This window comes from Eurosta solidaginis, chromosome 1, assembly GCF_040869045.1.
Source record: "Eurosta solidaginis isolate ZX-2024a chromosome 1, ASM4086904v1, whole genome shotgun sequence".
Lineage (NCBI taxonomy): Eukaryota > Metazoa > Arthropoda > Insecta > Diptera > Tephritidae > Eurosta > Eurosta solidaginis.
In genome coordinates, this window is record NC_090319.1 from 330,612,291 (window position 1) to 330,625,338 (window position 13,048).

Here is a 13,048-nt window from a genome sequence, read left to right on the forward strand (position 1 = left end):
AATATAAGATGTGTGGCATACCGGAATCCTTACCGTTATCCTGGGATGTATAATCCCAATAACATTTATAGGTGGTTCAATTTAATAACCGCGAGCAAAAAACATTATCTGGCCATTCGCCACAGCCATTCTCCCTATCAGCTTTATTTGACAGGTTGGTATGGCCATGATGTAATAATAAAGGTGATGTCAACAACATAACCTCACTTTTTCGGCAGCCCTAAATGCCAGTATTTACGTGTATTTCAAAAGTAATAAATTTGGATTGCTTAATTTTTCGTACAAATTCTTCAAATAAATAAGTTTTCTGCAAAATTTTGTCTATGTATATTTTGTTAGAGAATACAAAGTTCCGTTACTCTTTTTGGCTAAACAATTCTAGTAACGGCTTATATAGTTATAATACTTCTAAACGTATAGTAAAATCTACTACGATCGTAGTATAACTCAAAGGCAGTTCTGTATGATAGACAACCCTCTAAACTATGCATGCCGAACTTGTCAGAATAAGGGAAAACGTCAACGGGATGAGAACACCTGAATATTAATTTCATCGTCGGTATGGCAATGGAAGAATAGAAAGATTCTTCTCTTGTATGAATTCACAATGTTGACTACATATATTTTCAACTGATAAATCACAACTGTGCCCAAAAAAGACTAGAGAGAATCAAATATACCCCACTGTAGACAAAAGAGATCAATCGCAGATCACTCTTTTTAGGCAGAATTCGCACAATTTTTTGCAGGGTGTCTTTTGTAATAACTGTATAATGCATACCTAATTTACTAAATTTTATTTACAGCTTCACAACAAACGATTTCAAATTTTTTATTATCGCTGATCTCAACAATGACGCCGTTCTTTGTTTTTGCACGCATGAAGACGCATTTCTAAAATGGTTCAACAGCAGTCGACTTGATTTATAATCGGTTCATTCAGTGAATAGAAAAGTTGTAGAAGTATTTTCATTGCAACTTTGTGTTTAAATAATTTAATATCTACATAGTATTTACATAACACACTAGGGAGGCTCGTTTTTTCTTGAAAGGTGCACGGATTGCACGCATTGTTTAGACAAAATATGCAAGACTACGAGAGCACTCCAATGCGATGTTATTGCATGCATCACTACGAAGTGTCAAAAAATTGGCACCTAAAATAACAAAATACGAAAAAAATAAAAAAAGGTTGTTCAATCCATGATACAAAAAATAAAGGTAGTTCCATTTAGTGTGATGTTAGCCACTTGACTTTTGCGGGGACAATGACAATTTCACCAAAAACAAGCTACCAGATTGAAAAATGTTACGAATTTTTCTAATTTTGATGGATTTCATATTAACGAATATGACTAAATTACTTTCTTAGTTATTTTAAATAAAGAAGAAAAAAAATGAGCCCCATGTCTTGGAAATATTTTAATACGAAATATCAGCCTAGAAAAGAACGTTTTTAATAAGTTTTTCGAGCTCCCGAAAATTGTTTTGGTGAAAAAACATGGATCGATGCAAAGCAAGGGAGTATAGCCTTCTTAAGTGTCCGTACCTTTGCTCAGAACATTTTGACAAAACATGCACGTTTGTCAATTGCTTACTCAAAGGAGGTCTTTATAAACCGACACCGCAATTAGGATTTTTCGTGTAACTTTTTTTCTGTCTAAGGTTCAAGCTGCCATAAAGATATGAGCCATTAACCAATGCATGAGTCATTATCCACTATTTTTCAATAAAATTGCATGTTTTACTGTATTCTCAATCGATACGTATGCACATAAATCTAGCTAAAGCATATTATTATTGTCTGAGATGACCATTACGTTTTCATCCTAACGGAAATTTCCATCTCGACAAAACCACAATTTCGCCTTAAACAGTAACAGCATGGCAACGCTTCTGGCAAAACAACAAACATTATGGAACTTCAAAAATCTCCAAATACGTCAAACAATTTTGAGTGGACCTACCTACTTTTGTATCATGGCTCAATCTTTTCGTGAGTGAAATGAGCGAATTGAGAGGAATACCATTGAAGCAGGGTTGATGCTGATTTCCTATCATTCGTTGCACGAAAATATACATAGGTGTGAGCATAACATAAATTGCACCCACTGCATATATTTTTTTGCATGTATTTTTTTTCTGTAACTGTACAGTTCGTGCAAACCATGCATTCCGTGCAATCCGTGCAAGACAAAGCGAATCCCCCTACTCTATTACAGTTAAAATTTTTTTATTTTGCAAATTCAGCATTTTGCTATAACGAATTTCTGAAGAGTTTTCGTTTAAATTAGAATAAGGATTTGCTCAGAAGTACAGTTTGCTAGATTACATAAATTAATGGATGTATATGGGGTATTCCATCCCATTTCGACCAATTTTGAACCCGACCCCTTTAGAATTGGCTGAAAGTTTTTCTTCTTTTTCTAGCTTACGAAAGACTTTTTTCAGAAGTTTTTCAAATTTTTTCATCCAACTCAAAAAAAGTTATGAATTTTTAAAAAAACACCGTTTTTGTTTTCAAAATGCTATAACTTTTTCAAAAATTGACCGTTTTGGATCTTTTTTTTTTTTTTAATGTATTTTTAAATGTACTTTTCGGGAAAAATTCAAAAAAATTTTTAAAGTTTTTGTTTTGTAATTTTTCATTTTTACGAGATTTTTCGATTATAGGTGTTTTTTTTTAATTCATTACTTTTTTTGAGATGGATGAAAAAATTTGAGAAACTTCTGAAAAACGTCTTTCGTAAGCTAGAAAAAGAAGAAAAACTTTCAGCCAATTCTAAAGGGGTCGGGTTCAAAATTGGTCGAAATGGGATGGAATACCCCATATGTAGCTTTAGATGTAGTAAAAAAAAAAAAATGTTATTGGAAAGCTTAATCATCATACTCGATTATTAACATAAAACATATCAACAAACATTAGAATAAATCGATAATTTTACTTGATTGCATGGGAAATATTTACCCAATATTCATATTGAACAAGTTTATAGCATAAGTAGTTGTACCGTTATTTAATAGCTGCGTAATTACATGTAGAGTCCTAACAGCAAAATGGTCTGAAGCAAATAAGATTTTTGAAGACATCATTAATTGACGCTTATCCCACTTGACAATTTTGGCCATCGCGTAATAAGTCGCGCCAGCTATTCCTATTTCAGAATAACTGACGCCCAGGAAGTTCAAGTATTCCTCCATCTTGCCTAAGGAATACCTTTTGATCCGTCTTGTTTCATGTCAACATGAGCCAGAGAAGCCGTTGAGCTTTTGTTTGACCCACTATACACATATCTGCGTAAAGTTCATCAGCCCATCATCAATATTTTTTCAATACATACCGCTTTCCTCACGGATGGGATAATAAATCTTTTCTAGAATACTCCAACAACCATCTACTCTCTGCACTGTACCAATGACTCCGCGCCATACATCAGCATAAGCGAATTATAGAGCGTGATTTTTGTTCTTTGAGTCAGGACTTTATTTTTCAACTGTGTGTACTCATACCAAAGTAGCGCTTGCTGACAAGAGAAAGTGCCAAATCCTCCAGTTAATTTTTTGATGACAGCAAGTACTTGGTCTTGCCTCGTTCAGCGCATTACCTACTTATTTCAACACTTTATACAAGCCAGGGAAGCGAAGCGTTTGTAATCATAATACGCCAGCAACTGTACGTTCCTATAACAGATTGCAGAAACGGTCATGGTTTAGATCCGCTGGTAGAATTATCTCCTTCAGAATCAGGGTAAAGCAATCGCACGTAATGAAGGCCAACATGTCCGAAACATTGATGTTGCTCATCGCCATTTTAAAAAGCGTTTCAAACTTCAATTCAGACAAAGCGATTATAAGGCAACTTCCGTTCGCGTTTTCAAAAGCTGCATTGGAATCGAAACAAATGCTGGTCGATAAATACCCCAATTTCATCGTCCGGTTGAGGATTGCTAACACTAAGAAGCATGGAAGCCGAGTAGAGTAATCATTTCGTGAACACCTACTCTTGGTGCACTTCCGGCACTTTCTTATTTGCAGGTGGACATCTTGCCTGTCACAAGAGGTAGATCCGAATTGGTGATGCTATGCCTGCCGATGATGTAACAGCCAAGTAGCTTGATGTATCTTTTACCATATATCGAACCGCTGCGTAGTCAATGAACTTCAACCCGATGGGAAAGATCCCTCGTTAATGTGTTAGCAGTGCTTCGCCCCATTCAATAGGTGCGACCACTCACAAATTGTCATCAAAGTTCTCAAACGGGAGTATAAGGAAACTAGCAGTTGCAACAGGGTTGGATAATAGGGATGCTGCTGTTAGAGGGCGAGGTGTTCCACATTACAATTGAAAAAATGGTTGGCATCACGTGAGAACATATCGCATTTAAGGCATACATTACGAATAGACAAGTAAGAGTTTAACCGGTTACGGTATACATTAATTGGGCCAAAATGATTCTTGTCTCCCCGAGAAATCTACTTCCTCTTCTGCAAGAGTTGAATGATGTACTTATATTGAAACCGGGGTTCACCGGAAATGACTTAGCGAAGCCGTTTACCCACCACTTCTTTGCAAGTCAGAGTATATATTTTGCAGTTTCTCATAGAAAGACTTTTTGTCCACGCAGACCATAGCATCAATTAAGTATGACTTAATAGGAAGAGTGAGGACAGGGTAGATAGACTTGTAAAAGCATCGGATTCAGGAGAGAGCGTAGGAGTACTGAAGGAAAAGGGATGAAAATAGAGGGAAGGAGAGGAGCAGGTTAAAGTAAATTCAACAGAGGAGTATATGGATGTATTATATTGTTTGAGTGTTCTTAAGGTTAGGGCTCGATATAACGAACTAACGTGCCTCATCCCATTATATAAATATATGTAATAATTATATCGAAAATATAGAACTGTTATATCGAACTGTAATAGGTGCCCCCCATTATTCCGACAATTTTTAAAAATCCCGACAAGACAACATCCAGGCAAAACAAAATCCCGACATAACTAAGTCCCAACAAGACAATATCCGGACTATGCAAAAGCCCGACAGCTCCAAATCTCGACAACACACAATCCAGAAAAATTTACTAAAATTTCGGTATTCTGAGCAGGAATACTGCGTAGTTGGTGTTGGATTGGCTAAGAGCTATTTTTTTTTTTTTTTTTGGCCCGGGCGAAGGCGGCCTTTGCCGAAAGGCCTTCTACGCAGAAATACTGTAGTTCGCGTAGCCGGAGTTTGGTAGACTAATATTTATTACTTGTTTTTTTTTTTTTGAAGCGCGGGCGAAGGCCGTCAACGCAGAAAGGTGTTCTGCGCAAAAATACTGTGGATTGCGTAGTTGGTGTTAGATCTGGTAAGTGTTATTGTGTAGAGATGTTTAAAATAGTAGAACAATACCGAAGATGTGTCTTTTTTATGACATCATATATAATTTCCTAATTTAGATGTTGTCGGGATTATGAATGGTAGGTATTTGGTCGTGTCGGGATTATGTACTGTTGGGATTTGGTCGTTTCCCGATTTTGTATTTCGGGATTTTTAATGGGGAGAATGTGTTGTACACCCAACTGTAATATATATATTTACTCAAATAATTGGCTATTTTGTACATCCCATAACAAAGTACCACCGCCCAGTTCATTTGCCTGGTCACAGAGATTGACAACATTATTTGGTACTATAAAAAGTCGAAAAAAAAACAAGATTTCAATGTAAATTTAAATAAAACTGCAATGCACTCGGAATTTTGGTCATGTCGTTGTCATCACTTTGGTCTCTCATTCACTTGTTTAATGTTAAAGATCGCACTGAAAAAAATTGTAAAATTAGAATACATACATATTAGGGTGTGCAAAAAATAATATTTTTTTTTCTCTTGGTGTAGTGAAAATATTATATAGTTTTTAATCTTAATGTTTAGCGGTTTATAAAAACTTGAAAGCTCCCTATTCGATTTGTATGAAAAAACTCCAAAGTCGCGATGAGGCACCTCTACACATTCAAATTAAAAGCTAAAATTTTTACAGCCTCTCTTTTTGGATGCACTGAACAATATATTCATTATACAAAAGGAAAAAAGTAATTATTTTTCTTTTTGGCACGCCCTAATACATACTTATTATGAACTAAATGTGTCGAATTAAATCTACAATTTGTACCTTATACAGAAATACAAAAATCCATATCTACATATTATTAGATGTAAGGGCATTCAACATAAACTTAACATTTAATAAAAGTAATGTTAATTTAATACAATCACACAAAAATTTATATATGTACATACTGACATACTTATCCGATATTCGCTTTATATTCTAATATAAGTATACATTCACATATGTAAATGCATTCTTAAGAATTAAAAAATTTTGGAAATAATAAATATTTTAACCGACCGCTCTAGATTATGTTCATCAGTGTCTTAAGTTTATATGTATGTGATCACCCTTTCGTACCTTATTTTCAATAAAAATCCAAAACGCTACAAAAATGTGTTATATTTACGTTAAATATATGTAATTTCACACAGAATCTTAGTGGAATTACAATTTTTTTTTTATGATATAATTAACTATTCCTGTTCACAAAGGGCCACTTGCTTCATTAACGAACATCTATCAGCAGCCCCAAAAAAATGTTAGGCTTTTTCATGGCGCAATAAAACCAGACAGTTGAAGTCATTATTACAAAATGGAGTCGCATTTCTTCGCCTCATAATTGTAAGTGTAACTTCTTGATCTGCAGCTTTGATTTTTTAGTATTATAAAAAAATATTACGTTAATGCCTTTCTGGAGTATGAAGTAACGCGCAGAAAAACAACGCCTTCGGGTCTGTATTTCCTTTTGTGGGAGGGTTTATTTTCTTTTACTGACTGCAAATGGAAAAGTTTTAATCAACGGAACTGAATAGCTGGATCTTCAGAGTATCCCATTGCCTACAACTAAGCAATATGGAAACAGACCTTTGACGTCAGTTAGATAATTGACGACCTGGAACAAAGTCATGAAATCGCGGAAGAGTATCTGTGAGGTTTGTAATACGAAAGCTAAAGATCGGCGGTACACTGTTCCGAGACCCAACATTTATATATGCGAACGAAGCGTTTAAAGGTAGATTCATTGAGCAGAAAATGGTGGCTGTCGTAAAAATATAAAGCGGCAGAGGTTTTACAGCAACGATGCTTCAAAAGATCAAAGCTTATAGAAATTCATTGATGGCAAAAAAAGAAATAAGTGGCCTATCAAAACTTTATTTTAAACAGGTCTGGTTGACCCTGGAAATGGTTAGAAAACCATGAAATAGCCATATGATCAAACCCGACAGACATGGTTATGAATTTCTCTATCCATCTACCTGCCTCTCCTCTGGATAACTTTTTTCATCCTGTCTTACTTCCTATACACTCTGCATTTTCTACTTTACCTTTCATTCTTCGGTAATTCTTCCCGTTTTTCCTCTTACTCTTCCTGCTGCTGCTCTTATCCAAGCCTAACTATCCTTATTACTCTTAATCTTATCCTTATATTATCCTTACTCTGAATGTAAACCTCTATTTACTAAATTCTCTCAAACCATTACCCTTTCTTACATTTACTCTTACTTTCCCTCTTCCTCTTGGTCTCTTTTTACTTACTTTTACTTTTCCCACTTACCTTCAGGTTCCTCTACTTTTTCTTCCTATTTCCTCTGTTTTCTTGTCACTTTTCTTTCATATTACCGTTTTCAATGTGTGAGATATATCGAGTTTGACTCTTTTTCGCATTGCTAAAGTAGCAAAATAGTACCAAACATTTTCCCTACCTACTACTTTAAGACTCATGACTGGATTATGAGGGCCGTCAAATTTGTATTGTTGTACTACTGAGATCACATGCCTGGTTTTATTGCGTCATGAACTTTTTACAAAAAAATTTTAGTTTCCTTACCAAAGGCGGGTATCGGAAAGACTACGGACACATAAGCTTAACATCATTTCTTTTAAAAATCTTTGAGAGGCTTATCGATGTGTATATATGTAAGTCCAACATGGATGAAAAAAACACAACATGCGTACACCTAAGGCAAGACGGTAGACACGGCACTGCTTGGGATGGTTATTAACAAAGTGAAATATAACAAGTACGCTTTAGGAGTCTTCTTCGACATTGCCGGGGCTTTCAACAATGTCTGTAAACAGGCGATAATGAAATTCTTAAGTACATTGAACCACTTGCAGCCATAACAAGATGGATTGACTGCGTGCTAAATTACAGGAAGACTACTTCACAATAGGGGTTGTATGGGGCCACGAAAACAATGGACGAAGGAACACTGCTCAGGTGGTTCGGCGTGCTTCTTCCTTCTCATACCGTTGTAGTACCAAAAGTTAAATAATAATACTTTTAAAATGCTTTCGACCTACTTCTACTGCCTCAGCGGCCCATTCCAAGCGCTTACTCTCTTGGTTTGCTAGATCGACGACTGCTTCTAAGCGTTGGACAATTCTCAGAGCGGCATGGTACTGGAAAATAACTTTCTTACACGTTCTGCAATATCGGCTACTTTCGCTCTCAGATTCCGACGCCTCGTTTTTGGCTCCCTAGCTTGCGGCGCTATTCTCTATCTCTCCTCCTCCTTATCAACATTAAAATATGAATTATTCATCTTAGTCGGACGACCACCTGCACGATACGGCGAGCTCATCTGTCTTATATTAAATATGGGGAAGAAACCCTCTACCACAAGCAGCGCTCCTTACTGTGGTAAACCACCGTTTCTTCCCGAGGCGTCCGGGCGTCGGATAGGCTCCTTTGAATTACAGACAAATACCTTATGATTAGGGGAGCTGGTAGCTAGCGGTCACCGATATTTTTCCCCCATACTATGAGGCAGACCGGCATAGATGTCAGTCTGTCAACCGCTCAGCCACATATTTGGCTGCTCTGCAGATAAATCGACGACTAGCTCTCACGCTATCCACAAGATGCCTTCCGTAGTAACGCACCGAGGAGTAAAAGGCTTACCCAGCATTTTAGTCATTTATAAAAATGGGGCACAAGCCCCGGAAAGGCAACATCAAAATAGTTTAGAAAAGATTTTTCTAAGCGGGGTCATCCCTCAGCAGTAGTTTGGGAAAAACTCGGAGTGTTTTTTGCCATGAAAAGCTTTTCAGCGAAAATTTATCTGCCTTGCAGATGCCACTAGAAAAAAAATAAAAATAAAATGTAAGGCGCGATAACCTCCGAAGAGATTTATTTCAATTTGCGTCGCGCTCCTCTCGATTTTTCCAACAAAGTGGTGGGACGGGACCTATTTGTTTTATGCCGACTCCGAACGGCAACTGCAAGGCAGATTAGTTTGCACTGAGAGCTTTTGATGGCAGAAATGTACTCGGAGTGGCTTGCCAAACACTGCCGAGGGGCGACCCCGCTTAGAAAGATTTTCTTCTAATTGAAAAAACTTGTTTCTAAAATTTTTGATGTTGGTTTGCCCGGGGCGTGAACACAGGATCTTTGGTGTGGATGGCGGAGCACGCCACCATCACACCACGGCGGCCACTAGATGCCGTTTAGAGTAAGAGCATAAAACGTGTTGGTGGCGTCAGGCCAATTTGTAGGAAAAAGTTAAGACAACATGATGCAAATTGTAGCATAAACTCGGCATAGTTCTCGTCGGTATATCGCGACAAGTATTTAATAGTTCATTTTTATTTATTAGTAGCTTATCCGACCGATTTCCTGCAGATTTTTTCCGATACGGCAGCGAGGAATTGCTAAGGCGCATGCACAACTTCTATGCAAAGTATGGTTGGACGAGTGCATGCTCGCCGATTGGAACCTACGTATGCTTTGCCTAGTACACAATAAGGGGAATTCTGCAGACTGCTGATTTAACCTCATAAGTGCGACTGCAGACCTGGTAAATCAACCATAAACTCAGTCAAAATTGGGAAGGACTTCTCCGATCTCTTCGAAACGAGGTTTAAGACAGAGTGACCTCCTATCGTGCGATTTCTTTAATTTGTTGCTGGAAAAAGTTGTACCAGCTGAAGGACTTAACCGCCCTGGAACAATATCCCATAAGAGCGTGCAATTATTGGCGAATGCTGTCGACATAGACATAATCGGCCTATAAACTCTACCTACTCTAAACTGGAAAAAGACGAGGATGAGAAGGGTTTTATAGTGAATGAGGACAAAATGAAGTACCTGTTTCCATAAAGCAAAGAGTCAGCGCACTGGCAACCACGTTATTGTTAGGATAGGTTGAATTGGCCGGTCCATGAGAACCTCACATAGACTGAATGAGTCCGTAGTGTTACCAGAAATTTGTTTTAAATACCAAACTGAGAAACCCTATCAAAAACCAGGACCTATGTCTCTTGGCAAATACTGGAAACTTCGTAGGACTTAAGCCACTTGCTGCTTCTAGATCTGACAGTTGTATCACACCTAATAGCTGAGTCTTAGCCTGGTAAGCGCAGGGCATGAGCACAGAACGTGTTCGATCGTTCCCTTCTCCAACACGCACTTCCTACTTCTCCTATCACTAACCAAGCCTAATTTAAAGGCACGTGGCGCCAGAAGGCAGTGTCGAGTCAGAATACCTGTCATGAGTCTACAGTCCTCTCTTTTTAATGATAGAAGCAACTTTGTTAATCTAAGGTTGTTAGACCTACACATAATCTTCGACACTTTACAGCTCCGTGCTTGAACCCACGCCTTTCCGGCTTGGTCGATGGTGTGCAACTCTCGCCTTCGCTTAATCTCTCCCAGTCTAAGTGGGACGTCTACGGAGCAAGCTTCAAGGGATGCGCCTTTTTAGCCAGTTCATCCGCTTTTTCACTCCCATCTATTCCCATATGCCCTGGCGCCCAATATAGATGTGTGCTTCTCCCTGTCCCGATCCTCTCCAGGAGCTGACACGTTATTATTGGCAGCCATAATTTCGAAATAATAAGGAAATTCGTTGTATGGGAACCAGCATCAATATAAACAACAACATCAGATATGAAATCCAATTGAAAAGTAAAGTCCTCTCTCTACAAACGAAGATCAATCATGCTCTACAAGTCACTAACTGTTCCCCTCCTACTATATTGTGCACAAGCATGGAACCTAACATCTTTTGGAGTATTTGAAAAAAAAGATGGCAAGTACCAAAGAAGATTTAATGATGAGCTGTACGAGCTTTACGCGATACAAACCTAGTCCGGCGAATTAAGACACAGCGGCTACACAGGCTAGGTCATGTTATGATGCTCGGACCAATAAAGGTATCTCATCGGAACCCGTCTATGCTAGCAGAGGAAGAGGGCGGCCCCTACTCCGATGGAATGACAAAGTGGAAAACGATTTAAATTCTCTTGGTCTTACCAATGGGCGAATAAGCGGCTGGAGCGCCTTATTAGACTTTATAACCGCTAATTAAGTAAGTTTATCTGATTCAGAGCTGGTATTTAAAATAAAAAATATATTTAAAAAATAAACATTTGTGCGATAACGAACAATTTTATTAGTCTCCGTTCAATTGCTCCTTTATTGGTAATCAACCCGAATTCGAACGATCCGTATTACTACCCGAAGTCGGTTGGGTAGCTGGCGGAGGGCGTTTCGAGGAACGTGATGCCTTCAACTTTAAAAATTTCATGCCCATAACATAGATTTTCTCGTTAGCATCCTGTAAGGCAGAAGTCAACTCGGTATTGCGTGTAACGGTATCCTCCTGTAAAAAATAAAGTAGAAGTGTTATGAATTTTGCATATGGAACTCGTTTATGATATGTCTTTGAGCATTATAGATACCAGCAGCCTTGTACGATCACCCAACAACGATTTGATCTCATGCATCTCACGCATCATAGCATTGCGCTCCATCGTCTGATAGTCGCGTTGCATGCGACATTCATCCTGTAATTCATAGTTTTGTTGCTTCAATTCATACATTTCGCCCAGCAGCTCATTTTGCTTGAGCAGAATGGTGCGTACAAGATTTTCCAAATTCTCAATGGATATTTGCGCTTCATTCAAATGCTTTTTGAGTATCCAAATTTCTGCTTTAGCCGCTGCCAATTCTGTTGCCGAGACTTCTTCGCTTAGTTTACTGGCAACTGAACTAAAATTGGATAATACAAGCAGAGTTTGAATTAGACATCAAATAATACAAATTTATTTTTCTTTTTTTCATTACTCTTGCTTGATCTCCTCCTTTTTTAAATCAACCTTATTTTGTGTTGCGAAAAATGAACTGAGTTCACTGCCATCCGAGCTGAGTCCAATGAGCTTTCGATTTTTCGTTGTAACAAAATATTGGCATAAACACGACATGCTGCTATCAATGGTTTTGCACGTGAATGAAAAAAAATGTTTTCGTCTACTTTTGAAGCACGTCTAAATTGAATTTTCAAATTCTCGTTACAAATCCGACAGAGAATGGGTTACCAGAAGTTTTTATTTTATTTTCTATATCTCAAGGTGCCATTTAAAATTTTTTATGTGTATGTCGTTTTTGTTGTATTAACGACAAAGGCCATTGTGTATTCATACAAGTGGCGAATGTTTGATAAAAACGTTCACAATAGTAAACAGCTTCGATCACTTATTCAATCGCTGTTCGATTACTTAAATCATTTGCTCAATAGTGTTTTTCAAACATTTTTTTAGAGGACTGGTATATTGCATTATTACATATTTTAAAATGTTTGCATAACTCGCTGCTCACATTTAAGCTATTAACTTGATTTTAGAAATGAATAAAAATATGTAGTCTGATTTTCAGTATACACATTTAAAAGAAAAGCTGATTTGAAACACAAATGTGCAATTCATGGCACTTCAATTTAATAACCGCGAGCAAAACACCAACTTTTCTTCCATTCTCTGGCCATTCGCGACAGCCGTTCTCCCTGTCAGCTATTATTTGACAGGTAGATATGGCAATGGAGGAATAGAATGATTTTTCACTTGTATGAATTCACAATGACAAGGACATTCCCCGAAGGCAAGGTGGAATAACCAGGTGAAGTAAGCCGTCAATTATCTCGCTCTAAATTCTTCTTTGTTCTGTCATTCT

General features: G+C 37.6%; 2 protein-coding genes across 2 annotated transcripts in view; one reads left to right on the forward strand and one right to left on the reverse strand.

The window, feature by feature from the left end:
• Nucleotides 1–6,434, forward strand: part of sosie — a 175,423-nt gene extending 168,989 nt beyond the window's left edge. Inside the window, exon 4 of the mRNA XM_067762145.1 lies at nucleotides 807–6,434. Coding sequence (XP_067618246.1) covers nucleotides 807–898 — 92 coding nt within the window. The 3' untranslated portion in view covers nucleotides 899–6,434. The remainder of the gene's footprint in view (nucleotides 1–806) is intronic.
• A 5,091-nt stretch (nucleotides 6,435–11,525) lies between these two features.
• On the reverse strand, nucleotides 11,526–12,303 carry LOC137244316 (uncharacterized). Its single transcript, XM_067773162.1, has 3 exons — nucleotides 12,167–12,303; nucleotides 11,782–12,091; nucleotides 11,526–11,702 (listed from the first exon to the last, which is right to left on the reverse strand). The coding sequence occupies exons 1-3, from the start codon at nucleotides 12,301–12,303 to the stop codon at nucleotides 11,526–11,528; spliced, it is 624 nt and encodes a 207-aa protein (XP_067629263.1).
• Nucleotides 12,304–13,048: the final 745 nt, after the last annotated feature.